This window comes from Carica papaya, chromosome 6, assembly GCF_054855325.1.
Source record: "Carica papaya isolate Zhongbai chromosome 6, ASM5485532v1, whole genome shotgun sequence".
Lineage (NCBI taxonomy): Eukaryota > Viridiplantae > Streptophyta > Magnoliopsida > Brassicales > Caricaceae > Carica > Carica papaya.
In genome coordinates this window covers 10,906,600-10,933,415 of record NC_142314.1, presented here as the reverse complement: position 1 = coordinate 10,933,415, position 26,816 = coordinate 10,906,600, and the positions used below count along the sequence as shown (strand labels likewise).

At 33.9% G+C, this 26,816-nt stretch overlaps 3 protein-coding genes across 5 annotated transcripts; 1 reads left to right on the top strand and 2 right to left on the bottom strand.

The window, feature by feature from the left end:
* Positions 1-199: 199 nt before the first annotated feature.
* Positions 200-7,013, bottom strand: LOC110807895 (dolichyl-diphosphooligosaccharide--protein glycosyltransferase 48 kDa subunit-like). Its single transcript, XM_022033194.2, has 13 exons — positions 6,577-7,013; positions 6,344-6,480; positions 6,131-6,256; positions 5,959-6,012; positions 5,625-5,738; positions 2,847-2,902; positions 2,713-2,754; positions 1,584-1,659; positions 1,345-1,416; positions 1,118-1,243; positions 923-1,027; positions 557-640; positions 200-451 (listed from the first exon to the last, which is right to left on the bottom strand). The coding sequence occupies exons 1-13, from the start codon at positions 6,842-6,844 to the stop codon at positions 404-406; spliced, it is 1,308 nt and encodes a 435-aa protein (XP_021888886.2). The 5' UTR covers positions 6,845-7,013; the 3' UTR covers positions 200-403.
* Positions 7,014-17,252: 10,239 nt separating this feature from the next.
* RCE1 (RUB1 conjugating enzyme 1) lies at positions 17,253-20,170 on the top strand. 2 transcript variants are annotated; one of them, XM_022033199.2, is made up of 6 exons: positions 17,253-17,460; positions 18,091-18,204; positions 19,033-19,141; positions 19,304-19,382; positions 19,485-19,601; positions 19,694-20,170. In XM_022033199.2, exons 2-6 carry the CDS (start codon positions 18,096-18,098, stop codon positions 19,829-19,831), a joined length of 552 nt encoding a protein of 183 aa, XP_021888891.2. In that variant the 5' UTR covers positions 17,253-17,460; positions 18,091-18,095; the 3' UTR covers positions 19,832-20,170. The 2 variants fall into 2 exon arrangements, with proteins under 2 accessions (XP_021888891.2, XP_021888892.2); XM_022033200.2 differs by lacking the exon at positions 17,253-17,460 and adding an exon at positions 17,491-17,587 and having other exon boundaries at positions 19,694-20,068.
* Positions 20,171-21,558: 1,388 nt separating this feature from the next.
* Positions 21,559-24,837, bottom strand: LOC110807894 (Major facilitator superfamily protein). 2 transcript variants are annotated; one of them, XM_022033193.2, is made up of 5 exons: positions 24,647-24,837; positions 24,289-24,416; positions 22,687-23,310; positions 22,392-22,570; positions 21,559-22,282 (listed from the first exon to the last, which is right to left on the bottom strand). In XM_022033193.2, exons 2-5 carry the CDS (start codon positions 24,363-24,365, stop codon positions 21,684-21,686), a joined length of 1,479 nt encoding a protein of 492 aa, XP_021888885.1. In that variant the 5' UTR covers positions 24,366-24,416; positions 24,647-24,837; the 3' UTR covers positions 21,559-21,683. The 2 variants fall into 2 exon arrangements, with proteins under 2 accessions (XP_021888885.1, XP_088079337.1); XM_088223211.1 differs by having other exon boundaries at positions 24,289-24,837.
* Positions 24,838-26,816: the final 1,979 nt, after the last annotated feature.

Genomic DNA, 26,816 nt, shown 5'->3' with positions numbered 1-26,816 from the left:
TTAGGGCCTACAAGCTCTGCTGTGCTTGTCACGTGTTTGAAGCCTTTTACCATGTCATAAAGACCAATGAAACTGCAAGCCCGTGGTTTTATCAAATAAACATTATGTCTCGTTCTCAAAAGAACAGAAACATTACGTTTCTCATTGTTAAGACTAAACAAGACCTAGATTGCCGATTCTATTTCTTTCCAACACTTGATTTCTTAGCATCAATAAGACAGTTATGCACTAAATACCACTAAATGAGAACAGTAAATATAGTATGATAAATGTATCTTAGAAGACTAGTTTATGCCCTACCATATATTTCAAGTATTTCAGAGGAGAGATGCCAAAAATTCCCTCTAATCTCCAGAAAGACATATCCTGAACTATGTCAAATCAGAAAACCTCCTGACTGGCTTTACTTGTTGTACAGGAAGAGTATGCTGAAGATGAAGAAACCGGCCATCTGCAATAACCAAAATTTATCAAATCTCCCGAGGTTTAATGAAGACAAAGAAGAGATGGGAAAATGGTATAGGATGGGCTTGAGAGAGAGAGAGAGAGAGAGTACTGTGGTAAAAGAAGCTCCATAATAAGGGAAAGCCGTGGTTATAAATCTCTCATATTCATTGTGCTTGAAGGGTCGTACTGGAGCCTGCACATCAGTTCAAGTGTTTCAGATCAAATCCACAAGAGACTTCTTTTTTTCTATCAGCAGCATACAGACAAAATGGAAAATCATTTGTGCTTCAGGTGATAACATTTTTCCCCATTCAACAGCGCAATCCAATTAATTATTGGAAAACAGTATCATGACACCACTAATTACAAACAGAAAGCAATTAGTTTTTCTAGGATCTACCTGTCAATCCATATTTATCAAATATACTGAAGATAACAAAGAAGAAAAGAGATCATTTTTGCCAGAAAAGCTTACCTGTTTTGAAAAAGATAAAGTAGTGTACCCAAGCTTTTCATACTCAACCTTAAACTGGAAAACGCCATAAACATCAGGCACCTTGAATGTTGTATAGTAAAGACCCTGCAGAACAAAGGCAAACATATGGAGAGGGTTATTAAAACCAATAAATAGGTTGACAAACCAAATGCACGCATTGCCATCTATGAGTACCTTCTGATCAGTTGATAGCATCTTCAGAACATAAGGACTCATCATATAGAACTGGACCTGAACATCATCAGCCACATACGGTTCCCAACTCTTCCCAGACCACTCATAGATCTCAACAGCAAATTCCTGCCAACAAGTAAATTGGTGACTTGCAAAATACTTCCTGTCTGCCTAGATCACTTTCAAGCAAATTCACAAATCAATAGAAGAAAAAAAAGAGGCATTACCAAGTCATCTTTGATTCTGTAAATTGCAGGCTCGTCTGTTTCTCCAACTTTATTGTGCCTAAGATTAACAGCCTGATTATCAACATGGTGAAACAGAAGACACAGATTAATCAAACTTGAGAATAATAGACAAAGAACTCCGTAAGAACTAAATATCCTCCTTGCTGACACCAAGGTTAAATTCAAAATTTTACTCCTTATGGAGTTCATAAATTTTAAGAGGAAAACCATTTTCTCACCTTTAGATGCCCTCTTTCATGAAACACCCATTTGCTAACTTCAGTTACAAACTGCTGGTTACCTGATTTCTCATATCTGCCAATACAAACTTAAATAGGTAAATTTCTTGTCTCCAAGATATGCTTAGATAGTTCAGGACTTCCAAATAAGGATTCCTGGTCTATTATTCACAGGCACAAAAATCTGGCCAGGGAGAAGAATAAGTGGAAAATAAATCAATATAGAAGAGAAATTTACAAAACCTATCAATAGAAGCTTCACAACAAAAATCGAAGAACATTCATATGTAATTTACCATCAAATAAAGGAGGACTTAAGATAAGAAGCCCCAGAAAATTTCCAAAACTCACCATATTTTTCTTCAAAATGTCAGTAGTGGAAAATTCCAACAAATCAATCACATCAATAACAATCAAAGCAGGCCAAGAAGTTACCATTGCTTGTTTTGCCACAAGCTCCAAAGGCTAATACACAATTTTCCAAATATATAACCTAAAGAGACATGCAGCCAGCATATGCTGCAGTAGGAACTTCTTTAACTACAATGAATCCTATCAGATGTCTTTCTTGTCTAGAATTGACTAATTATACCCAATAGACAGGGTTAGACTTCTCCGCTGAAACATATTTTTTTATTGTGAAGATAGGCACCCATCTTGGAGAAGGAATGACCATTCCTTTTTTTTAAAATAAGAATGAACATTCCTATTTGATAGGATATAGCCAAGATTTGGATAATGCTGCAAACATGTGTCGCTATCTGCTCTCACAAAAAAACTTAATCTACTCCTCCCACAAGTTAGATTCTTTTTAATGAACTGCGAACTCAAAATTTGATCCAACATATAAGTCATCATATCTACTTAAAACCCAGATTCATGTTTCCTGCATATTAGCATAATTAAGTTTTAGATAAAACATAATTAAGTTAGTGAGCAACCTAAGGAAGCAGCTAACTTCATTCTCTATAACATGCCAAAGATGAGTCCTATAAACACTTAAAAATCCGATGACCCTCTAATTTTTGTGTTTTTGGAATAAATAAGGACATAGATATACATATGTATGGAAGACACATGAAAAGCCTAAGAATTACATCTTAAAAGATGCAAAAGAATTTCCACTTACTTTTTTGGACTTCCAGATTTCTGGACATCAGATCTGAACAATCTGCATTACATAGAGCAAAAAAAATTGAAAATAAATAGATGTTATTGAGATTGCAGAGTCACTAGCTAGAAAAACACCAAATAATCACCAACCTGTTACTGAACAGATCTAAAGAGCCAGTTATCATAACCCGAGCATTGTTTCTGGCCTGCATTTTATGATAGCTATTGCACATAAGATTCATAGGATTTGAAGATGTTGATCATGGCCAAACAAATATAAAGTTCTAGGTAAATGATAAACCGGAAAATGAACTTATTCAGAGCTTTCAAAATCTAAACAAATTTATCAACGAAATAAATATTAGTTTCAAAAGTAAAAGAAAAACACAGTAGTAAACCTCAAGACATGCAGGAAATGACAGTCCACTTGTGTCAGCTTACTTATGTGCACCCAGACTCGCGTTTGCAAGAGAGGTATAATACTCAATTCCGAAATTTAGTTCGGGATTAATTTTAAAATTAAAAATATATATATAAAAATATAATTTTTAAATTTATAAAGTTTTATTTAATGTAAAATTAGGAAAAAAATAAGTGGATGGTGAAATTGAAAACAATTTTAGAAAAAATGAGTGAAAATTTCGGTTCGGAGGTATTTTTGAAAGAAAAATCGAAAACTAGGAGTTAAAACGCAATTAAAGAAAAATACACCATGTAGGACCGTACAGTCAGCAGTTCTGACGAACCGGAGCACACCACGTGGCAAGGCACCCTAACTCAGTGCCACACGGGAGCCCACGCTGACAATCTGTGTGTTCGCGATCGGACGACCCGGATGCGTTCCCACATGTGTAAACAGTCCGGATCTGTTCCCTCTTTAGGCTCGATCGGACAGTCGGGATTAAACGCGATGAACGATCCAGATTCGTTCTCTCTTTAAGTGCGGTCGTATTGTCGACATCAAATCGCGATGAATGGTTTAGATTTATTTCTTCTTTAAACGCAATCGAACGGTCCAGATTTAAGGGAGACGGATATAAATAACTCACATCACACCAAATTCAAACCCTAGCTGTCATCTCCCCGCCGGAGAAGGGAGCCGACTACCGCCCGTTGCCGTGTTGAAGCCACCTCCGACCGCCAAAAATGTAAAAATTCTCTTATCCGCTCGAAATTTGATTTCAAACACCCCCATGGCCAAATTGGAGTAAAAAGGACAGTGAATGAGCCAGAAACTGCAGATAAAACCCGACAGCATCGCCGCGGGCAAAACTAAAAATTGCCTCCGATGAGCCCTTTCCTGATTCCCGTTTCGTGCGATTTTTCCACCATTGTGTTCATCATTCTGTTTTCTATAGGTTGACTGAAGAAAAACATCCATCTGCAAAGGTAAGCCGAAAAAGCCACCACACCGGAAAATCCCACCGCCGATAAATTTTTATTTTTCGACTTTTTTCAGCAAACCGAGTCTCCTAACGTGTTTTCTCGCAGGGATAGGTATAAAACCGAACGAAAATGACCAATCTGAAGCAAACCACCATCGCGGATGGCGGTGTTGTCGCTGGAGCACGGCTGTACCATTGTGCTGTAATTTTGAAATTGGGCGAAAAAATGTTTTTAACACCGATTTTAAATTTTTTGGATTATTTTTAAGTATGTTAAGCGTGTTTTAACCTCCGCAAGAAAATTCAAGAAACTTAGGGACCACCAGTAGGCGCAACTAAAAATTCAGTGTTTTGAATACCGATTCGGTTAAGAATCCCTCACCTTATTCTCTGTTATGGAATTCAAGTCTAATTATCAATAATATGGTATTTTACGTAATTTAAAAAGTTTTGAGAATTAATCATAGGTTACTAATAGAAGAAAAACCGGTTATTTATTATTGTTGTCCTGTTTAACCGATTGTTTAATTTTACAGCTTTAAATGCATGATAATATAGTAGAATTGATAAAATGATTCAGTTATATTTTCTTAATGCATGTATTGTTTGTCTTGCGTTGATTTACGAAAAAATTGTAAATTTGAAAATTAAATGTAAACAAAAAATTGATTGATTAAGTTAATGAATGAATGAATGGTAGTTTTACTGGATATCCTGGGAGATGGTGGACGGATCGGGTACATAGGGAATCCTATCGTGAACGTCGCCTCATACCGGACAGGATATTGAGAACTGGTATTTCTGGCGCTCATACCGGACGGGATATGAGGACGGCTCATTTCACCCTCATATCGAACGGGATATTGAGGGATGGTATTTTTGGCGCTCATATCAGACAGGATATGGGGACGGCCGGTTAGCTGACAAGGTTGGATGTTGGTTTACGTCTAATGGAACATTCTTATGGATTCCCACAGATACCAGTAACCAAATAAAAATGAAAAATTATTATTGTTACTTACTTGAATATGAGATTATGATGTCGTTGAGTTATTGTTTCTTTAGGTCGATTTTGAAAATTTCGCAACGGTAATTATGTAATAAATGGTTTTATTTATGATAAATGAATTTACTTAAATTAAGATATCTATTGGTTGTTTTTATGATTTTTACCAACCTTCATTTTCAATATCGGTGAGTAGTGTGATATTCTTACTGGATTAGTGTAGTTCGCCTTTTCATTAACTATTTCATATCAAAATGACTAAGACCCAAATCCCGATCAACAAAAGAGTTGTGAATAGTTCACCACCCGAACTCCTTCAAAAACTAGTGAAAGTCGTTTTAAGATACTCAGTTGTTTATTTTTCGTTTATTTCTTTAATTTTCGGTTATTTTTTTAGAATGGACATTCTCATAACTCTATTAAGCATTCTAAATTACTGTGTAAGAAATGTAAACCCTAAACTTTATTGTTTCGCTTCCGTATTCAATTCATGTCTTTATTTTCTTTTCATTTTCGGGCGTTACAAGAGGAACTTACCTGTATGACTGAAACTAAAGAGATTGCAATTCCAGTCAGCTGAGGAGGATTTGACAACTTAGAGCTTGGATTAGCAGAATATGCTGCAGGAGAGGCTGAAAGCACTTTCAGAACCTGAAAATTGTATAGCATAAACGAAAAATGCCAAAAAGAAAAGCCATTACCACATAATTATACAAAAAATTATTTTTGACCAAGAGATAGATCTATACAGTCTTCTGCTTTCTTTTCTCTTCTTTTCATTTCATTTTTTTAAATAATTAGCAACTAACAAACAACTAACATGGCATCAACCTATGGTCCAGAAATATAAACATATTTTGCTTGACCTTACCAAAGTATTGGCAGCATTTAACGAATGTCCAATTCCTCTAAAAAGCACAGGGGCCTGAAATATACTTAATTTGTCATAGATACAGATGAAAATAAGGATAATGTATCTACAGAGTTTAATGCGTGAAATTACAGCACATACAAATCAATTGAGCTAAAAACCATACTCTAACCTCAATTTTAGTTTTTCCCAAAATCACATCAGATTGAAGAAAATCATCAGCAGCAATGAGAGTATGATCTCCTTGGACATCAGAAATTGCATAATTTCTATGATCAATAACCATAGACGACGGATCCTATACCAATAATACAATTACATACACTATTCAGCAAAACTAAATGCAACTGCAAATGAATAAATAGTTAGCAGATTCTACACTAACCTCGTCGAAGTCAACTCCACATTCCGTAGCAATGTTCCGAATCAAATCTGATGCAGAAGCATCAGCCGCTATAATCAAATCACGACCTGAGTCAACGAAGTCAATAACGGCTGCCAAATCCAATGATCCTCCAAATCCTAAAAGAAAATAAATCATGTAAACACAAATTAATTTCTACGAAACTATAAAATTAAAAAAATCAAATGAAAGATTTTGTGGTTCATGTAGTTTACGCTCTGTGGAGGGAGAGAAGAGGATCAATCCATCGTAGAGGTAGTGGCCGTATCGTTGGAGAGCGAGCTTGGAATCATCAGCGAGCATAAAGTCAAGGTCAAACCCGCGAGATTTGAGGGAGTTGAAGAAAATGGAGTGTGACGACTTGATAGAGAAATCGTCCAGGAGAACCAAGATCCGGCGATCTGTGGGGTTCTCTGGGGAAAAGGAGATGCAGACAACGGGGAGGAGACAGATTGCCGCGAAGAACACATTTAACTTTCCCATTTCCACTCTCTACCTCCCTAGAGCTTCACTTCTGAGGGAGAAAACGAGAGCTTCTGTATTTTTCACGGGAGCGAGAGCCGCGAGGCGTTCAAGAGAAGCCGACGAGTGAGTCAGTCACGACGATTTTTCTTCACCGTTTCGTCTTTGGGACTCGAGAGCTAACCGAAACGTTTCGCGTAATGAATCAGTGGGCCTGTTTGGGCCGGATTTTCTATACGGGATATTAGTAATATTTTTAAAAATATTTTTGGAGAATTTTTTTAATGTAGTTTCTTTTAGCAATTACCATTAGAAATGATTTACACCCAAAAAAATACTTTGTTATTATGATAGATGAAGCCAACACTATTGATAATTTTAATTATTTGAAGTATTTCATTAAGTTTATTTTTTTTAAAATTCATACTTTCATATTTAAATTTTTTATAAATTTTAAAATTATTTTTATAAATAAAATTTATTAGTCTTTAAAGTAATTTAAATTTCAAAAACTAAAAAAAATATTTAATAATTAATGAAGAAATTAATTGGGTCGCTTACAAATTTATTGAAGAGTACTTTTAGGAAACTAATAAGTATTATTATGTTTTTTTTTTGTACAAAGAGATGCAAAAGTTCAAAAAAAATTAAGAAATTGTCATGCATATCTGAGGTCAGAAGATACCCATAATATCGTCAGTGATGAGCTGTTGGAGAACATTCGACAGGCGAACATAAGAATGAAGGCCCATCGATAAAGAGAAGCCGACATTTGTTAACTAATCAACGCATTTATTTTCTTCGCGATAAACATATTGGATACTGATCTACCAACCTTACAATAGCAAGTGCTTGATCTCACAAATAATGGTAACATGCGCATTAGTACCGTAATCCTCCTTAGTAAATAATTGTACCGCCAAAGCACTATCCATTTTTAAAATAATACTATAGAACCCAATATGCCAAGCGAGTTGAAGGTCATCGAGAGTACCCCAAAGTTCGACTTGAAGCACAGAACATTTGTCAATCTTCCTGCTGAAGCTTCTCAGGCAGGCACTATCCTCATCCCTAACAAGTCCGCCACAGTAGGCGAGGTTGGTAGCTACACGATAAGCACCATCAATGTTCACTTTTCACCAACTTTTGGAAGGTTTCTGCCAAGCTATAAATTCTTCTAACCTGTGTGTCATATCTGAAAAAAAAAGTAAAGATTCATATTATTACCCATAAAAGTATAATCAGTCATGAAGGACACATCCTTAGCAAACTCATCGATACTACTCTCACTCTATTGAAAAATAAACTTATTCCTATGGTTCCATAGGCTCCAGCAAGTAAGGCTAAAGGTCACTCTCCGATCCTGAATTATCTTGCACCAGGACTAGTTGTTTTTGAGGTTCAGCATGAACCACTCGTCAATAGTACCACAGAATTAAGTTAAATGGGCTTTAGCAGGTATGATCTTCAACCACAGCTATTTAGCCATGTTGTAATTATGGAGGACATGATCCACATTCTCAATAGGGTCTCCACAGCTACTGCACTCCACAGTAGAGGACAAGTGACGTCGGTATCTCTCCCAATTCGTCAAGATCTTCCACTTAGTAGCCAACTAGAGGAACATACACACTCGTTGAGCACTTGGCCAATGCCAAATGTCTCTCTAATTCTTATCCTCTAGGTGTCAATGATCACTCTTCAAGAGGGCGTAAGCTAAGCTAACCGAGAAACACCCAAAGCTCATCCTATCCCAAAAGCAGGAGTCTGGAATAATGTCATCTTTAGAGGCCAGTATCGCATCCAACTGAGCAGCGTGTCTATCAGCAACACCCGATGCAGGGCCTCCCAGTTTCAATTAGCCTGACGACAATACATAATCCCTGACACATCTATAGAGATCGTGCTCAGCAATAGGTACGAAAGCCAAAGCTTAAGTGGCCTCAGGTCCCCTAACCACTAGTCTTTCCAAAACCTAATATTTCTCCCTGATCTAATTGACTATTTGATGCCTATATAAAGGTCTGTCCAAAGATGGTTAAGGTTGCGCCAAAGCTGGGAGATTAGTCCTATCGGCTCGTAACTCTACGATAAGCTAGGCCATCTGTACTTGTGGATGAGGACCTAGACCCATAGTAGATCAGGCTTTGCAACCATAGAAAAATCCAATTTCATCAAGAAAACTTGGTTTTGCTTGTGGTCAGACTGAAATCTACTCCCCCTAACATTATAAGGCATGCATATGTCAGTCCAACTGATAAGACTAGTTTTCCGGTTGTCACTCCCCTGACCCCGGATAAACTTCCTAACCACTGCTTTAATTTGATCACATAGGGATTTAGGCAAGGTCGTGGTCTGCATAGCATAAGCGGGGATAGTCATGAGGGCAGACTTGACCAAAGTATTATTATTTTTTAATCTTTAAAAATTTGTTCTTAAAATAAATTAATATTGATTAAATTTGTCCATAATGAAGGATTGTTTAGGTCTTATTCTTTGTGACAATTATGCTCAATGATAATAAAGCATGAACAACCCAATATATTTGGATTTGCTTTCATAACAAACACTCCCAAGTAGCACATTCAATTCTCTACTCCATTAACTTTTCTAGCACAATCAATGTGAATACTAGAATATTGTTCAAAAATGAAACTAATTATCTTATAACATCTAATATAATAACAAAAGATAATTTATTTAAATTTAAAATATAAAATATATTCATATTTTAAAACATTTAACTCAAGAATTTTCAAAAGTACTTCAATTAAACTTAAATATAATTTAAATTTAAACCCAGACCAACACACAAAATAATGTCTTTTAATGCCAATCTCTTTAAAAATAAAACAACGCATGAACAATGTCATTTCAAATATTGAAATAATAATAATAATAAGAGGAATATAAGCATAGATGACAAATAGGAAGAAAAGAGTAAGAGACCCATAGAAGATCTATAGAGGAAGAATAAGGTAAGGAAGAGGCTGGATGAAGAAAAAGATAAGGAAGAAACAAAAGCATGAGCGTGCATGCTGAAGAAGAAAACAAAAAGGCATAAAAGACATGGAGTTTTATACAGTTTGTAATCTTAGGAGGATTTTAAGTGAAAAGTCCCATTCCTTTTTGCCTATAAAAGGTCAAGTACAAGAGCAACTAGTAAAGGTATAGAGGAATTACAACCTATGAAATGATTTTGTGAGACAGTACTTTATTACTAAGAGAGAGAGGTTCGACTCACTGAAATTCGAAGCTTAGGTCTCAATTTTTTTAAAAAAATTTTTACCCTTAAAATGTTAAAAAGTAAAATATACACTCTCAAGTACGAAGAGAAACTTGAGAAAGCCCTAGCTAGATTCCTAGGGGTTTCCATAGATGAAGTCCTACCTTTGGTTCTAATGAACAATGTGTAAATGATACACTAAAATCAACTATAAAATTTCAATAGAGGTTGCTTCAATCGAGTTCAATGATGAAATATCATGACATTAGGTTTTTTTTTTTATATATGATTGTCTTTTCAAGAGAAAAGAATTCATAGATAAATGGCCTATCAAGATGCTAGCATCATAGACAGAAAATGTAGTTAACTTAGTTTTTATGGTTTTGGCATAAATAATTCGAAGTTTGAACTCCATAAGAACTAAGAGAAAAGGTGACCTAAAATGTTATTTACGTACTTTATGCAAGTAGTTGCATGGACGCTTAGATATATTTTCATCTCTGAAAAAATACAAAATATGTGGTTGAGGACTGTTGATGTGTGATTAAAGAATATGACCAACTACTGAATGAGAAAAGTGAAACTAAAGAGCGTCAAAAGGAGTTGCATTATATTTCTGAATATATGGCGTAGTGGTGAGCTCCATGATTTTGTACATTTAAAGTTATACTCAAGTGCAATATTTATCTGTGGGTGTCATTATTAGGAATCCAAGGAATGATAATTATTACCTAACTATAATCATTAGAAAATTTCTAGGAAAGCAAGGAATTCCCATGATAGATAGATTATGGGAGTTCGACTATGCTTACTAAAGTAAGAATGCAACTACAATGAGTAAATTAAGAAATGCAGTAGAAGATAAGAAAGAAAAATGAGTTGGTCTTTGTAAAACAACTTTACCCTATTACATTTAGGAGGAAAAGTTATTTTTTAGGGTGCAATATTTTGGTGGAAAAAATAAATTTAAAACAATTTTAAATCATAATCAATCTAAACAAGAACTTGGGAAGGAGATGACAATCAAGTGTTATTCTCTTATGGAACCGAAGGACAAATAAATCGAAGAGCTAAAGAAGCAAAATAAAGGATGCAATGAGCATGCGTAGGATACCAAAAATTCTAATAATGAAGCTAAACTAGAAGTTTTAAATACTAAATATAGAATGCATTATCTTCAAATATAATTAAATAAGTCAAAAGCTAGAGTCAATTATTTAAAAAAATGAAGTCATAGTTTTAAAAACGAAGATGACATAACTGAAGGTTGGAAATCACAACCTTAAAGCGGAAGCAACAAAAAGATATGAAAAGAATGTGGAACTACATTTCAAGTTGATCATGTTAAAGCATAAGTTCGAGGAAAAAGATTCCATTAAAAGATCAAGGAAAAAGAAACGAAAAATAATTTGATTTCATTATTTTCTTGCCTTTCTTATACTTGTATTTGAAACAAAGAAATGTTATTAATAAAAATTAATCTCTTTAAGGTCCATATGTAATCGATACATGATCTAATACTTTAAAAAATACTTCACATAATTAATACACCATTATTTTATATGTACTCATTCTAAATTGAATGAAAAGATACATTGCCAAATAAAAGTAATTTCTCTTGTCTAGAGCTCGTATCTAACCTATTCAAAAGTTAGAAACATATAAAACACTAAAAACAGTCGATAGAATGATAACTCATTCGACCAAAGGTTGAGCAAAACTAATCAACGGATCAATTCAATTAAAAACATGTTGCAATTTATCCTAAATAAGCTAAATGTACCTTCAATAACAATTGTCAATGAAGAGATTAATGTAACATCGCAACTAACATAATCACCAACTATGATTATACATGAGCATCAGTCACCTCCTACCCCTGTAGTAATTAGTATTCCCAAGGATGGTAGTAAAAAGACTAAAGGTCAAGATAAAGGAAAATAGAAATCTTAAAGCGAGTGACATATCTTGATAAAAAAAACATACTCATTCAATGAGCAGAAGTTAGAGGATTAATTGATTTAATTTCAACAAGTTGGATTCATTGAGAGGATATCCCTAAAAAATTTAAGAGCCCAAAATTTTCAAATATAATAGAACAAATTGCCTGTGGGCTCCATATTCTGAATATTTGCCATGAGTGATGATGAATTGTCGTGTAAAGAGTTTATGAGAAAGATTGGAGTCTTTCATGATACAAGGAATGAGAGATGCAACAAGTATTAGTAAGCAATAGAAAAAGAGAGAGATAGAAAATAATAGGGAAAGTATGTGGCATTTGACTATTAAAGGTAAGGGAGAATAAGAAATTACTGTGTAAGAAGTGTTTGTCTTTTTACAACCATTGAGAAAAAACAACGTTTAATGTCATGAGCTACAATACAAGTTGATCATATTAAAGCGTAAGCTCGAGGAAAAAGATTCCGTAAAAAGATCAAGGAAGAAGAAATGAGAAACAATTGTATTTTTTTTCTTTTTTTTTTCTTGCCTTTCTTATACTTGTATTTGGAACAGGAAAATGTTATTAATAAAAATTAATTTCTCTTTAACGTCCGTATATAATCAATATATGATCTAATACTTTCCATAATACTCCACATAATTAATACACTACTATTTTACATGTATTTATAGTTAAATGAAAAGATAAATTATCATAGAAAAGTTATCTTGTTTGTCTAGAGTTTATATCTAACCTATTCAAAAGTTAGAAACATGGAAAAAAAGAGAGCTCATTCGACCAAAGGCTGAGCAAAACCAATCAGTGGATCGATTCAATTAAAAACGTGTTGCAATTGATCCTAAACAAGCTAACCACACCTTCAATAACAATGGTCAATGAAGAGATTAATGTAACATCACAACTAACACAATCACCAACTATGATTGTACATGAGCATCAGTCACATCCTACCCTTGTAGTAATTAGTATTTCCAAGGATAGTAGTGAACTAAAAGTCAAGATAAAAAAAAATAGAAATCTTAAAGCGAATGACATATCTTGATTAAAAAAAAAATGGACTCCTTTAATGAGTAGAAGTTAAAGGAATTGTTGATTTAACCTTAATAAGTTGGATTTGAGGAGAAAATACCCCCAAAAAATTTAAGATCCGAGAATTTTCAAGTATAATAGAAACAAGTATCTAAGGGCTTCATATTATGAATATTTGCCATGGGTGATGATGAGATATTTGTTGGGTATAAAATAAGGATATAATTAATTGTGTAAATTAAGGTAATCCCAAATTAATTCGTATGAACTAATAACAATAATTTCAGGTCAAACTAGTGCACTATTAAGCAAAAATAATAAGCAGATAATAATTACAAAATAAAATAGATATAAAATTTTACATGAAAAATCTTTCAATGAGAAGAAAAAAATTACAGATCAAATTCTGAATCAAATCCACAATCAATGGAAATAAGTACAAGATAATTCACCGAGAATTAAATCTAGAACAAGAAAAAAAACAAAATCTTTTTCTTAAGCAGAACTTAAGCAGAGAGATAATCAAAATAAAATTAGATTTTACTTTCTTGATAAAAAGACGAAATTAATGATAACACTAATGATGTCATCAGTGAGAGAGACTTACAACCACTTCTTTTCTCTTGGCCACCACTCAACCTATACATATATATATATCCCTTCCTTTTCTCTCTTCTCTTTCTTCTTTCTCTCTTTCTTTCCATACAACCTTTTTTTTTAATTTTTCTTCTCCTCTGCTTAATCTATTTTTTAGCTCTGTTATTCTCCTTTTATAGGCGAGAGTAGTAGTTTAAAATAACTTCTTAATCATAAAATTATCTAAAAATCATGCGGTTTTATCAAATCTTTTCACTGAAATCCTGTGGGTTTATCTTCATCCCTTTGTTTGAAAATCTTTTGGAAATATGAAATTTTATCTCTTGTATATTTCTGCATATTTATCTTTTTAATGTGATGGACTTAACAATCTCCCCCTCCAGCCTATGGAAGGTATCCACGCATCCATTACTCAATTTCCATTCAATCCCATTGTCTTGGTGTAGGATTTATACTTGTCACGAGTCACCACTTTGGTCACCATACTAACCAGATCAGTCTGAATCTTCTTCAAAGAACTCATCCTCTGCTTCGTTGTATTTATCCACTAATTTTGCACTTCTTGGAAGCTCTTTGCCTCTTCCTATTCGGTAACTATAATATACTCAAAACTAAAATATTTGGTAGATGAATGATGTGCTATAGTTGACCTTTTAACTTGAGGTTCTTCTACAATTAGAGGTGGAGGGGGCAGCTCCCTTTACTCGACATCATCATTTACATCTAATGGTGCTTACACATAATCACTTTTATCTCCTTCATTATTGACATTTCTGATTAAAGGATGAATTAGTATAGGAAGAGGAATTTCTTCACTTTTTAAGTCTTCTCCAATATCTTAAAATCTAATAGGTCTTGTGTTCGTCAAAGATTATATCTCTAAACTTGATGACTTTCTTCTTTATTGGATCTCATAACCTGTACCTGAACTCTGCATCTTCACAACCCAGAAAAATACATGGGCTAGTCTTAGCATCTAGTTTATGTCTCTACTCCTTAAACACGTGCAAAAATGTCTTCCACCCGAACACCTTCAAGTGAGAGTATGTAACATCATTCTCAGACCATACTCTATCAGGAATATCAAAATCCAAAGCACCTGATGGAAAGCGATTCATTATATAGCAAGTGGTGTAAAGTGTTTCACCCCAAAATGGCTTTGATATATTAATCATTTTTAGCAAGCATCTAACCTTCTCTAAGATAGTTCTATTTATTATTTCAACAACACTATTTTGCTGAGAAATATCTAGAACTATCTTTTTATGTCTGATTTTATACTATTAATAATAACTCTCAAATTCTTTTGAAGTGTATTCGCCACCATTGTCACTGCGAATGCACTTTAAAAATGTTTCTTTTTTTTTTCTACCGCAACAAGAAACTGCTTGAAGCATTGTAAAACCTAATTTTTTTTTTCGAAATAAACATTAAAACTTTTCGTGAATCATTATCAATAAATATAACAAAGTATGTACTACCACCTAATAATTCCACATTAATAGGACCACATACATCAGAATAGACTAACTCAAGTACGTTCATTTTTCTTTCAGAAAAATTATTAAAAGAAATTTTGTATTGTTTTCCATATAAATAATCATTACAAAAGTTTAAACTCATACCTATAGCAAAAAAAATGAGAGATTTCTTTACTAGAATCTGCAATTCTTTCTCACCCATATGAACCAACCTCCTGTGCCACAAGTCTGACAAAACATCTTCTTCTGTTGTATGTGTAAAAATCATATTTAGGCGTAAATCGGGCACATGTCGTACATTTTTCAATGTCAACGTGCAACCAATATCTGTTTGCACACAAATATCACCAATACTAACAATATCTACATAGTTGTTATTACTCATTTTTACTCTACAAAGTTTCATGTTTTATGTACAGTAAAGGCATCATTCTTGAGTGTAGCATGGTAGGATGTTGTTGAATCAATAACGCATTTAGTATCAAGATTAGTGACATGATTATGATCCTCAATAAACGAAAGTATAACTAGTACTTCATCATCAGTTACAGCTGCTGTGGTATTTTGATCATCTGCCTTTTTTTATTATTCTGTTCCTTTTACCAAATTTCTATAGGTTTATTTCATATGTCATTTCTTATCGTAATGATAACAACTAAATTTTTCTTTATTACTTCTTTTAAGATCTCTGCTTTTACTTATACTAGTGCTCTCTGTGACAAGGGCTTGTGAGTTGTTAATGTCCATATCCTTCCTTCTGGTCTCCTAATTATAGAGACCATTATTTACCATGGATGAAGACAAAACACTGTTTGGAGCATAGTTTTCTAAGAGACACCACTAAGATCTTCCAACTATCTAGCAACAAACTCAAAAATAATAATGTCTACATATCATCATCTAGAGTTAATTTCATAATATTCAATTAATTTACCAAATCTTGGAACTCCCTCATGTTTTGTTATTGACTGTCCATCTTGTAGTTTCTGATTCATTGAGTTTTTTAAAACAAAAACTTTATTTTGAGCATTTTTCCTCTCATACATATTCTCCAATTTCTTTCACAACTCCTAAGTAGTGACTTCTTTACTTATATAGTGATGAATACTGATATTCATCCACTCTCGGATAGTACAAACAGTCTTCCTATGCATTTTCTCTCAATCATCAACTGATTTTCCAACTGGCTTGGCAATTCCTAATTTAATAGGATCATACAGATCTCTACAATAAAGAAGATCATCCATCTTCATGTGTTTACCTAATAACTGAGTATGAGAGAGAAGATTATATGTGCATTTGCAATGGCTTAAGGGGAATTGACAATAAGAAAAATGTATCTCTTAAGTTTCTTGAAGATGATTAGATGCACATATATTTTTTTATTTTTTTTTAATAAATTGTGTTCGTTTGATTTTAGATAACAAATACGAGAGTGAACTTCACAAAAATATACATAATTTTTTTTTTTTTTTATGGTAGCATCATCCATATTTTAAATACCCTTTTTCTAAATTTTAATTTTGACAGATAAACCTTCAAAATGCATATATATATATATATATGTGGACATATTTATTATTGACTAAGCATTATCAATACAACATATAATCTTTTTTTAACTAAAGCATTCATAATTTATTTACTAAAAACTATATTTAGAATAAATTAATATATTTATAAAAAATATTTTATAATTCATATATAATCTAATTATGAGAGTATAAATTATATTTAAAACAATAAATATACAGTTTATGTTAAAATGTAATTCACAATGCATCGTATATAACAGCAAAATTAATGAAATTGTGAACAGAGTTCAAATTTTTGTTTATGTGCTTATTTTTTGTTATATTCTAATAAAATTTTTAATTTAAATAATGCTAAACAGACCAATCTTTTTAATTATATTTATCATAAAATAAATTATAATTGGTCTATTCTAATTCAGTTTAATTTAAATTTTTAATTCTACCAAAACTATAAACATTCTAGTTAAATTGTATATTTTTTATTCTAATTTTTCTAAGCCTAAGGATTTTTTCATATAAAAGATTAGATAGAAAAGGAAAAAAAAAAAAAAATCTAAAAGAAAGCTGCCTATTTTATCCAAGCACAGCATCCAAATTAGCGTAGAGAAAAAGCTAACAAAATTTGATAGCAGGCCACAGAACCGCAGACGCTGGTTTTGCAAATGGACAAAGGTGGGTCCTTTCCTCTTTGTCCTTTATAACCCAAAATCCCTGCCTTTTCTCTCGCCTTCTTTTCGCATTGCTTTCAGTGTCTCAACCCGATTCACCCAGCTTCATCCCTCTCTCTGCGGCTTTTCAGCAAACAGGTTGGTTTCTTATTTTTCTACCCTTACCATTCTTTCATTGCTTGATTCTCCTCCTTTAGATTCTTATCAAATTACTGGTTTCATGATCATTTCTGTCGATTTCATGCTATTCACTGATTTTCTTCTGGTATACAGATGGTTTTTCGAAATTTTTATCTTTGTTCTTTATGCGGTTTCACAGGGTTTCGTGTTTTAAGTTTCTGGTTGTTTTCTGTCGCTGAAGCTGTTGTTCTTGTTGCTAGAATTAACGATCTGTAAAGCTTGTGTGGTGTTCTTAGAGTATCTAATAGGGTTTTAACGCTTAAGAAATGTACTACTGTGGCATGAATTGTCAAGAATCTTATTTTGTTTTGATGGGTTATTTGAGCCATGATCTGTTTGTGCGATTAACTGATTATGATTGATGCGTTGCTGCGGTGTTCCATCAAAGTTAAAACTGCAGTCAAACCTTGAATTAAATCTCTTTGAAAAAAAATGAATTGAATTGAGAATCTTCTTAAAGTCTTATTCAGATTTTCTTAAGATGAACTTTAGAGCAGATATCAAATTAGATTATGAGAATAGAGGATCCTTAGTGCATGGTTAGTTTTATGTTACTTTTACGTAGCTCCTCTTCTTAAACAATTTCAGGAGCAATGATTCGGCTAATTAGAGAAAAGGAGAAGCAGAAAGAACTTGCTGAAAATGCCAGTAAGGGGTTACCCACCAGGAAACAAAGTGCAGGAGAATTGCGCCTTCATAAAGGTTTTACCAGTTATCTCAGCTCTTTGGTTGAAGAGTTTCTATTTCTTTGATTTTAGTTTGACAACAACATGTCGCACCTTTTTAAATTTTTACCAAGCAACATTAGTTGATTGTGTATAAGGAGTCTGTTACTTTATTACACGAAGGAAAGGAAGATGGTTGGGAAGATGGATGTTATATCTTTGCCTTCTGTGGTTAAGGTTTCTTACTGATCCTGGTTGGGTTGAAAGCATTTTGAATTGGTTTAGGGATAGAAATTAAATTAATGGTACGGGCCACAACCACAAGGCTTCGTATAAAAATTGTGGTGTCATTATGACCATAATTAGAAGTGGATCATATAAAACCCATATTATTGTTATAAGTAATTGTAAAGTCTCAGCATAAATATAGTTTAAAGTGTCAAATAGAGCAAATTGTTATTATAAGTAATCTTGAAGTAATTACGAAGATAATTTAAGCATCTACGAACCGACATTATAAAGGTTCTTTTTTCGTGGGATTGGTCATCTTAGTCTATTTTGATCCAACACCAGGTGTACTATGTAAAGGTTTTCTGACATATTCTTAGTGAGTAGAAGAGGTAAAAAGTCCGCCATTCTTTGTTGGAAGTATTGTGCACCGGTCTTGTTGTATCCATGCTATCTTTGGATACAGTTTGCAAATGAGAATCTAGTTATCTTCTTTCTATCTAGTTGGTTCTTGAGTTCATAAGATGGTTCATGAGATAAATCAGTTTGTTTTTTCTATTATTTTTATTATTTTGTAAATTTTTCATCTTCCTGAATAAAGTAAATTCAGTTGTCAAATTTCTTATTTTGCTCGCAGATATTTCTGAGTTGAATCTACCTAAATCTTGTAGCATATCATTTCCCAATGGGAAGGATGACCTTATGAATTTTGAGGTTTCAATTCGACCTGACGAAGGATATTATCAGTAAGAGAACCTTCTTGTTTCTGCACCTCTAGGTCCTACAACACTGTGTCATCTTTTTCTTTTGGCCACTCAGGCTCTGAAATTGATTATGTACTTTTGCAATGTGTCAGAAGTGTGGTTTTTAAAATGTTATTAAATTGCATCTCTACATTATTATTGCAGAGGTGGTACATTTTTGTTCTCTTTCCATGTTTCTTCTATCTATCCACATGAAGCACCAAAAGTTAAATGCAAGACCAAGGTAGACCATCACATACTCTATGCTTCTTTTTTTATTCTTTGTTGTTTTTCTTTTCTTTTCTCCTGTAACCTGACCTTTTTGGACTTTTTTGCCAATTTGCAGGTCTACCATCCAAATATTGATCTAGAAGGAAATGTATGCCTTAACATCTTGCGGGAAGATTGGAAACCTGTCCTCAACATAAATACCATCATATATGGATTATATCATCTTTTCACTGTAATATCCGCAGTCTTTAGTAGATTTCTTTGATTTCACAGCCTTATGATCTGTGACTTTTGTGGCACATTTTTTACATCTTTTATATGCAGGAACCGAATTATGAGGATCCGCTGAATCATGATGCTGCTGCTGTGTTGAGAGATAACCCTAAGATGTTTGAATCTAATGTGAGAAGAGCTATGGCTGGTGGGTATGTGGGGCAAACCTTTTTCACAAGGTGCATCTAGCTCTTGCTTAGGTAACATCAAGTAGCATGCTCTTGGTGCTTGAATACATGAGGGTTGTATAATTTATTGACGATATGTTCTGCAAGCTTATCTGATAGTCTGTGGGTAGAGCGTGAGGGAATTAATTTCTAAGACCTTGACAACTGAAATGCAAATCTAAGTGTAATCCCATTTGTAGATGAAGATTCTTCGTCTCTCTCTGAACAAAGTCTCAGGGATTATGATTGTTATTTCCAACTGCTGTAATTAGGTTTAGAATGAACATTTCTATTCATGTGAATAGATGTTAAACTGCATATCATATAGCCTAAGAGCAATTAAATGGAGATTTGGTGGAAATTAAGTTGGCCGAGTTTGGTGCTTAGAGGTTGTTTAGATGATTTGCATAATGGTTCATTAATATTGGATATGATATGATGTGTAAAGTTCATTAATGTTTAAATTTAACTATATTTAGATGATAATTTATTAATGTCTGGTAGTAACAGCTATTTTTGTTTGAATTGACAGTATGGTATGATTGTATATTAAGTAAATTGTTTATTTTGCCTTTATTTTATTATATATAGTAATAAATGAAAAATAAAAAGAGAAAAAATTAAAAAAATATATAGTATTAAATATAAAGATATATAAGTATATATATATATACACACACAATAAAATAAGATGAGGTGTACCGCTTTTGTTGAATTAGTGTCAAGTAGAAGAAGAAGAAGAAGAAGAAGGGTGAAAAATATCATATAGAATAATTTAAAATTAAGGATAATTTTGTAAATAAAAAAAATTAAGGATATAAAAAAAAAATTATCAAATCATTATAAAACTATTGAATTGTTAGTTTGAAAAAATGGAAAAATTCATGGTTCTGAAAATTATGATTCAATCAGCGAAAAATTATACTATTTATTTGGAAAAACAAACAAATAAAAAAATTTATGAAAAAATCATACTATCATTATTGAACTATCATCCAAACAGACTCTTAGTAATATTTGATTAAGCACAATTTCTATAGACAAAATTGAAAAATTTTCTAAATCTTTCAAGATAAAAGCCCTAAAAAAATGACAATGGAAAAATCACCGTTAATGGGACAAATAAATATGTTCCTTGAGATTAATTCTCTTAATACCTCCATAATTATTTTTTCTGCTAACTTAGTTTTATCGAACTTCATAGTTAAATGGAGAAAAATGGAGAACTTCGTAATGCATACACAGAGCTAAAAAATAGAGAAAAAATTTAACACAAATACGATTCTCATGAAAGTGCTTAATAATGTAATTTTCAATCATACAATTAAAGAAAATATGGCTATAATTATATCATGAAAAATATTATTTATCTTGTTTTAACAAAAGAATCATTCTATTAACAATTTAGTAATTTAATAGTTAAAATTTTATTAATAAAATTAAAAATTACGAATTTAAATCTTATTGAAAATGTTGAGAACGTTCCTTAATAAAATATTATGAACTGATAATAACTGGTTGATAATATTTAATTTGATTCATTAAAACTAAAAACTAAACTTACTAATGTGTTATTAAATTGTTTAATTAAGTTGGATTAAATTTTTAGAATTCATTATATTTTTGAATAAAATAAATATTTTATGATGATTAAATTTCTAACTAATTTTTATTAATTTTAAAATTAATTTTAAAAAAAAATTATTCTTGGTGAAATTGCCTTAACACATTACATTGTGACTTAGACCATAAGTTTCAATATGCCCTCTTTTGACAACTAGAAAAGGCAAAATCCAATTCTCTAAAGTACAAAAGCTGTGAGTTCAAAAACATAACAGGGTACCGCCATCAATTAGGAAGATGAATAGTCTCTCTCAGATCATCTCTTCCTCTTTCGAATTTGCTGCTTTAACAGATTCACGGTCTCGCCCAAAAACAGTGTACAATGGTGTGTAAAACAAGCAACATAATCCAAAAGGAACTGCCATCATTGACAGAAGCCCCTTTGACAGTGCAGCAGCCTCCTTTGCAGAACCTTTAAAGATATCAACAGCCTTGGAGTCATAACCAAATATTTTCTCAGAAAGAATACCAACCAAGGGAGCTGCAAAAGAAGAGAATGATCCTTCGAAAGCACGATCAAACGCGTAGACCATGGTTCGATGTTTAGCAGGCACAACCTCAGCAAACATAGGAGCATTTGCAGCACTGCCGTTCCAGCTGATGGTTAGGCCCATCAGGGGGAGAGTGATGGCAAAGGCAAAATAGCTGTTAACTGACTGCGGGATCACTTTAAGGAGAAACCACGAAAATGGGATGCCCATGAAAGCACTGAACTGGGCGCACATAATACGCCCAGTATTAGGGTAAATATGTGATATCCGGTCTGCTATTATTCCACCAATGAAGGATCCCACTGCACATCCTATAGCAAAAAGACTCAAGAGGGCTGCTGTATTATTATGATTAAAACCTGCACGAGAATCATAAGACCATTAAGATAAAATAAGAGGGCTGCTCTTATAGAATTGAAATTTGAATTTATCTCGACTTGATTGTAGTCTAATTAGTAGTATGCTCACCAATTAACTCAAACCACATGGTGAAAAATACCATAGCAGTCCATGGAAGTGACCCGACAAGGCCCTGCAAGACAATGATCTGAAATGTCTGTACTTTCATGACAGCTTTCATGGCCATCCAGGACTCCAACCACACGGATGATGTACTAGCCTTACCCTTTTCTATCAGCAACTCATCACTACAACAAAAAGCAGCTGAGTTGCCAAATATTAGTAGGAAATAAACAAAGTTATATCTAATGTGAGATTGTTAACTCCCCAAAGATCATGAATTGCAAAATCAAAAGTTCTTCACCTATTAAAATTCTCTCCATCATGAGCAGTGAAATTAGCAGTTTTCCTCGGGTCAATAACAAAAACAAAGACAAGGAGCCCGATAAGCGCACTCAATGATGCCATCATTATGAAGGCACAACGCCATCCAGGCATTCCCCAGAACTGCTGACCAGCCATAATCGTGGCCAGAACACCACCTCCTATGCCGCCAAAAGAACCAACAAGATTTAGTAGCCCAAATCCAGCCCCTCTTACTCCATCCATATAGCTATCAGCAATAAAAGACTGGAGTGCAGGTATGACAATTGCCAGTCCTAAGCCATTAACAGCCCTCCAAAATGCAACCTGCAAGAATTGTTGGCTTGCTCCTACTGCAGCTGTTGATAAAGCCCAACACAAGGTGCCTATTGCAAGAACTGTAGGTCTTTCATAGTTTATTACTAAAACACCGGCCAAAGGCGATGCCAGTCCCTGCACAAAGTTCCTAATGAAAGTGAGATACCCTAGATCAGATGGCCCGGCATTGAAAGCTTCGCTAACTTCTTTGTAAACGGATGGGAGGAGATTTTCATCAGCACGTTCCATTACAGCAGCCAAGTTGATAAGAATGAGGGAAATAGAAACCCCAAAAATCTTTTTTGTTCTGTTAAAAGTGAAATGCATCAATCAACATAGAGAAGAAAATATGTGGGATCATCTCAGTGGGGGAATGAAACATCATATGCAGGTAAATTGAGCAGACAAATAATCTTTTATTAGCCAATATCCGCCTCAAAATCTCTTCAAATACCATACGGAAGGCTCAAGAAACTTACCCCAGGAGCAAAATTAGGATTTTATACTCATTAAAGTCAAGGTAAAATCAAGCCAAGCACAAAATTGATCATGTGGGTTCTTCACATTTTTGAAGATAATGGAAAGAGGGTTACACAGCTAAAGCAGGCAAATTTTAAGGCAACAAGATAACAAAATCTGACTCGGGCACAGAATCGTTGACGAAAATTATCCAACTGATACAAACTCATCCACTGACCCATTTGCAACTTCGGCTTAGAGCTATGACTATAAGAAGAATCATATGGATACAATAACAAAATTGACCAGTTTAAAGATACAGACCCGTTTACTAACCCGTTTTCCAGCTCCTGCTTATAGCTATGACTACAAGAATAATCATATAGCCTGATAGTAGTCATATGGTAAATTCACTGGCTTGTGCTTATAAATATAATCCTTGGAAAAAATTTCATAAAAACCTTGCTTCAGTTATACATTTATATCCGGACATGTATGTCTATAGACATGTATATCACCCTTTAAAATGAGATAAAACTCATAAAAAGCCAGTTAGGCATATCCAGAACTAATTATTCCTCGGTTTATAACTCCCATTAAATCAGAGTCTAAAGCATTAGTAACGCCATTAAACAAGCTAATTAATCACCCACAAGCTGGGCGATAAGAAACAGACACTACACTCCAAGTATTCAATAACCCAATTAATCAGTAACAACAGTTATAAAGATCCAAGACAAAATAAACATGTTAAGACACCAGCATAAACAATCACAACATTTTCTACTACCAAGGAGGAACAATGGAGAAAATCGAATAAACTCACTTCATAGTTTGCGAGAGAGACAGATGCCTGAATCGACGAGCGGCACCAAATCTATGACGAACACGATTGATGGCCATCAATCAGCTGCTACAAAAAAGGAGCAAGTGTCTCCTGCATCTATGGCGGATCTGGCACACCCAACTCGCCCCGCGGTACCAAAAAAACCATGACCAACCGAGGACCCATCAGGTATTTGACGAAAAGAATATTCAAATGAAGTTATTTAATTCGAAAAAAGAAAAATAAGTTGAATCGAATCAATATAATAAGTCTAGATAAGCCAAAAAGCCTGCCAACTGCCAAGTACCCACATAAAAAAATATAAAATAATCTATCAAATTTTAGAAGAAGGTGAAACCTGGAGGGTAGTCACAGGTTATCTGGATTCGTAGCGCGTCGCTTTCAGAACGGGTGCGCCATGGATCTTCTGCTCTTCAATGGCTGTCGTCTTGTTTGGGATTTTTCGGTCTTTCAAAATCTAATACTGTAGTATTGTTAGACTACTAAGGAACCCATGAGGCCATGACACGATTTTCTTGTTAAGGTTAGAAAAGTCAACATGATGATGGGATGACAGACACAGGTCTGTCAGATTATTTTGGAGGAGGAAAAACGTGCGATCATCTCTATGGAAATTATTATCATAAAAAATTATTGCAGTTTAAATTATTATTATCCCATCCCCCGGCCTTTTTAGTAGAGTTTATGATCTTTAAAATTTATATTATGATTTGTTGAAAAATAGACAGATTTATTTACAATGTTTTTAACATATTTATAATAAATATTAAATTAATTTATTAAAACTTGGATTAACTTTTTAATATAATATATGATATGTATGATATATGTAATAAATCCGGAAAAAAATTTAGCAATTTAAAAATGTATATAAAAATATATATAACACCCACAAAATTTTTTATTTTAATTAAATAATTAATAGATATAATTTTTATTATTTTGTTTTATTTTATTTAGGATATAAAATAAAATAAAATTGATGTAGAATTAAATTGAAAATAATTTTGGAGAAAATATGTGAAATTTCGGGTTATTAGGGTATTTTTGAAAGAAAAATCAGAAAACAGATGGTCAAAATACAATTTAGAGAAGTTTCGCCACGTCAGACGCCTGGTCAGCAGCTCTGACCAACCAGGACGTGCCAAGTGACAGACACACTGACGTGGGAGGCCACACAGGAGGCCATGTGGGTGATCCGCGTACCCACGATCGAATGGCTGATGTCCATTCCCACCCGCACAGATGGCCTGGATGCGCTCCATCCCAAATGCTATCAAACGGTCAGATTCAAATGCAATCGGACGGTGCAGATTAGATTGCGATAGACGGTCCAGATTGAATCGCGATGAACGATCCAGATTCACTCCCTATTTAATCGTGATCGAACAATACAGATCAAACGCAATGGACGGTCCAAATAAAAAACGGACATATATAAATAATTTTCATTCGCACCAAACCCTAACCCTAGCTGCCAGAACCCCTCGCCGGAGAAGACGACCCAACTACCAGGGAGCCGACCGCCGCCACTCGCCGCCACACCGGAATACTTTCCGACCGCCAAAAAAGATAAAAACTTTTCCTTTTGCACGAAATTTAATTTTAAGCTCACTCATGGCCAAATCGAAGCAAAAAGACCAGCCAATTGCCCAGAGAACACCGGCGAAGCCCGGCGCCGACATCGCGAGGAATTTCACAAAACGCCTCCAATAAGGCCATTCTCGATTCCTGTTTCGCATAATTTTTTCACCGTTGTGATCACTGTTTTCTTCTCTATAGGTTGACTGAAGCAAAACACTCAACCGCAACGTAAGCCGCAGGAGCTGCCGCACTGGAGAGCCCTGCCCCTGGTGAGTTTCGATTTTTCGTATTTTTTCGGCTAACCAATGATCTTTAACGTGTTTTCTCACAGATATCGATGCAAAATCACCCAAATTCAGCCAAAATGGCTAAAACGGTCGACCCAAGGCGGACCGCCGCCGTGCCAAAATTTCGAAATTGGTCGAGTGGGCCCTGGGACTGATTTTGGGTTTATTTGGAATATGTATAGGTGCTATTAGCACGTTTCGATTCCTGGATAAAAATTCAAGGAACCTAGGGACCCTCCGTATGCGCAGTAAATAACTTAGTTTTTCGGGTATCAAAATCGAGTAAGGATCACTCACCCTATTCTCTATCATAGAACTGAAGTTTAAATAAATACTAATATGATATTTTGTGCGATTTAAGTAAACATGCATAACTACAGGTTGTTAATGGAGCAGGAACTGGAAATTATCTATTGTTGTTGTTGATTGTTTTTATATTTTACCTGCATGATGGTATCTTATTTATTTATTTTATGGCTTTGAACACATGTGTGATTTATTTTACATGTTTACTATTGAATCGGGAAAAATAAAGTTTAAACAGTAAAGAAATTGTGTGATTAAATGATTAAATGAAACGACAGTCTTACTAGATATCTTCGGAGATGGTGGACGGACTGGATACATAGAGAACCC

Bases quoted from the DNA above. Each gene is read 5' to 3' on its own strand.
- LOC110807895 (XM_022033194.2), bottom strand. From the start codon at position 6,844: ATGGGAAAGTTAAATGTGTTCTTCGCGGCAATCTGTCTCCTCCCCGTT. The intron at 1,028-1,117 runs GTACTCATAGAT...TTTGTTCTGCAG, and splicing joins TGCTATCAACTGATCAGAAG to GGTCTTTACTATACAACATT. The intron at 641-922 runs GTAAGCTTTTCT...ACTGATGTGCAG, and splicing joins CTTTATCTTTTTCAAAACAG to GCTCCAGTACGACCCTTCAA.
- RCE1 (XM_022033199.2), top strand. From the start codon at position 18,096: ATGATTCGGCTAATTAGAGAAAAGGAGAAGCAGAAAGAACTTGCTGAA. The intron at 19,142-19,303 runs GTAAGAGAACCT...TTATTATTGCAG, and splicing joins CCTGACGAAGGATATTATCA to AGGTGGTACATTTTTGTTCT. The intron at 19,383-19,484 runs GTAGACCATCAC...GCCAATTTGCAG, and splicing joins AAGTTAAATGCAAGACCAAG to GTCTACCATCCAAATATTGA.
- LOC110807894 (XM_088223211.1), bottom strand. From the start codon at position 24,365: ATGGCCATCAATCGTGTTCGTCATAGATTTGGTGCCGCTCGTCGATTC. The intron at 23,311-24,288 runs GTGAGTTTATTC...CACTTTTAACAG, and splicing joins TCTCTCTCGCAAACTATGAA to AACAAAAAAGATTTTTGGGG. The intron at 22,283-22,391 runs GTGAGCATACTA...ATTCTCGTGCAG, and splicing joins CATGTGGTTTGAGTTAATTG to GTTTTAATCATAATAATACA.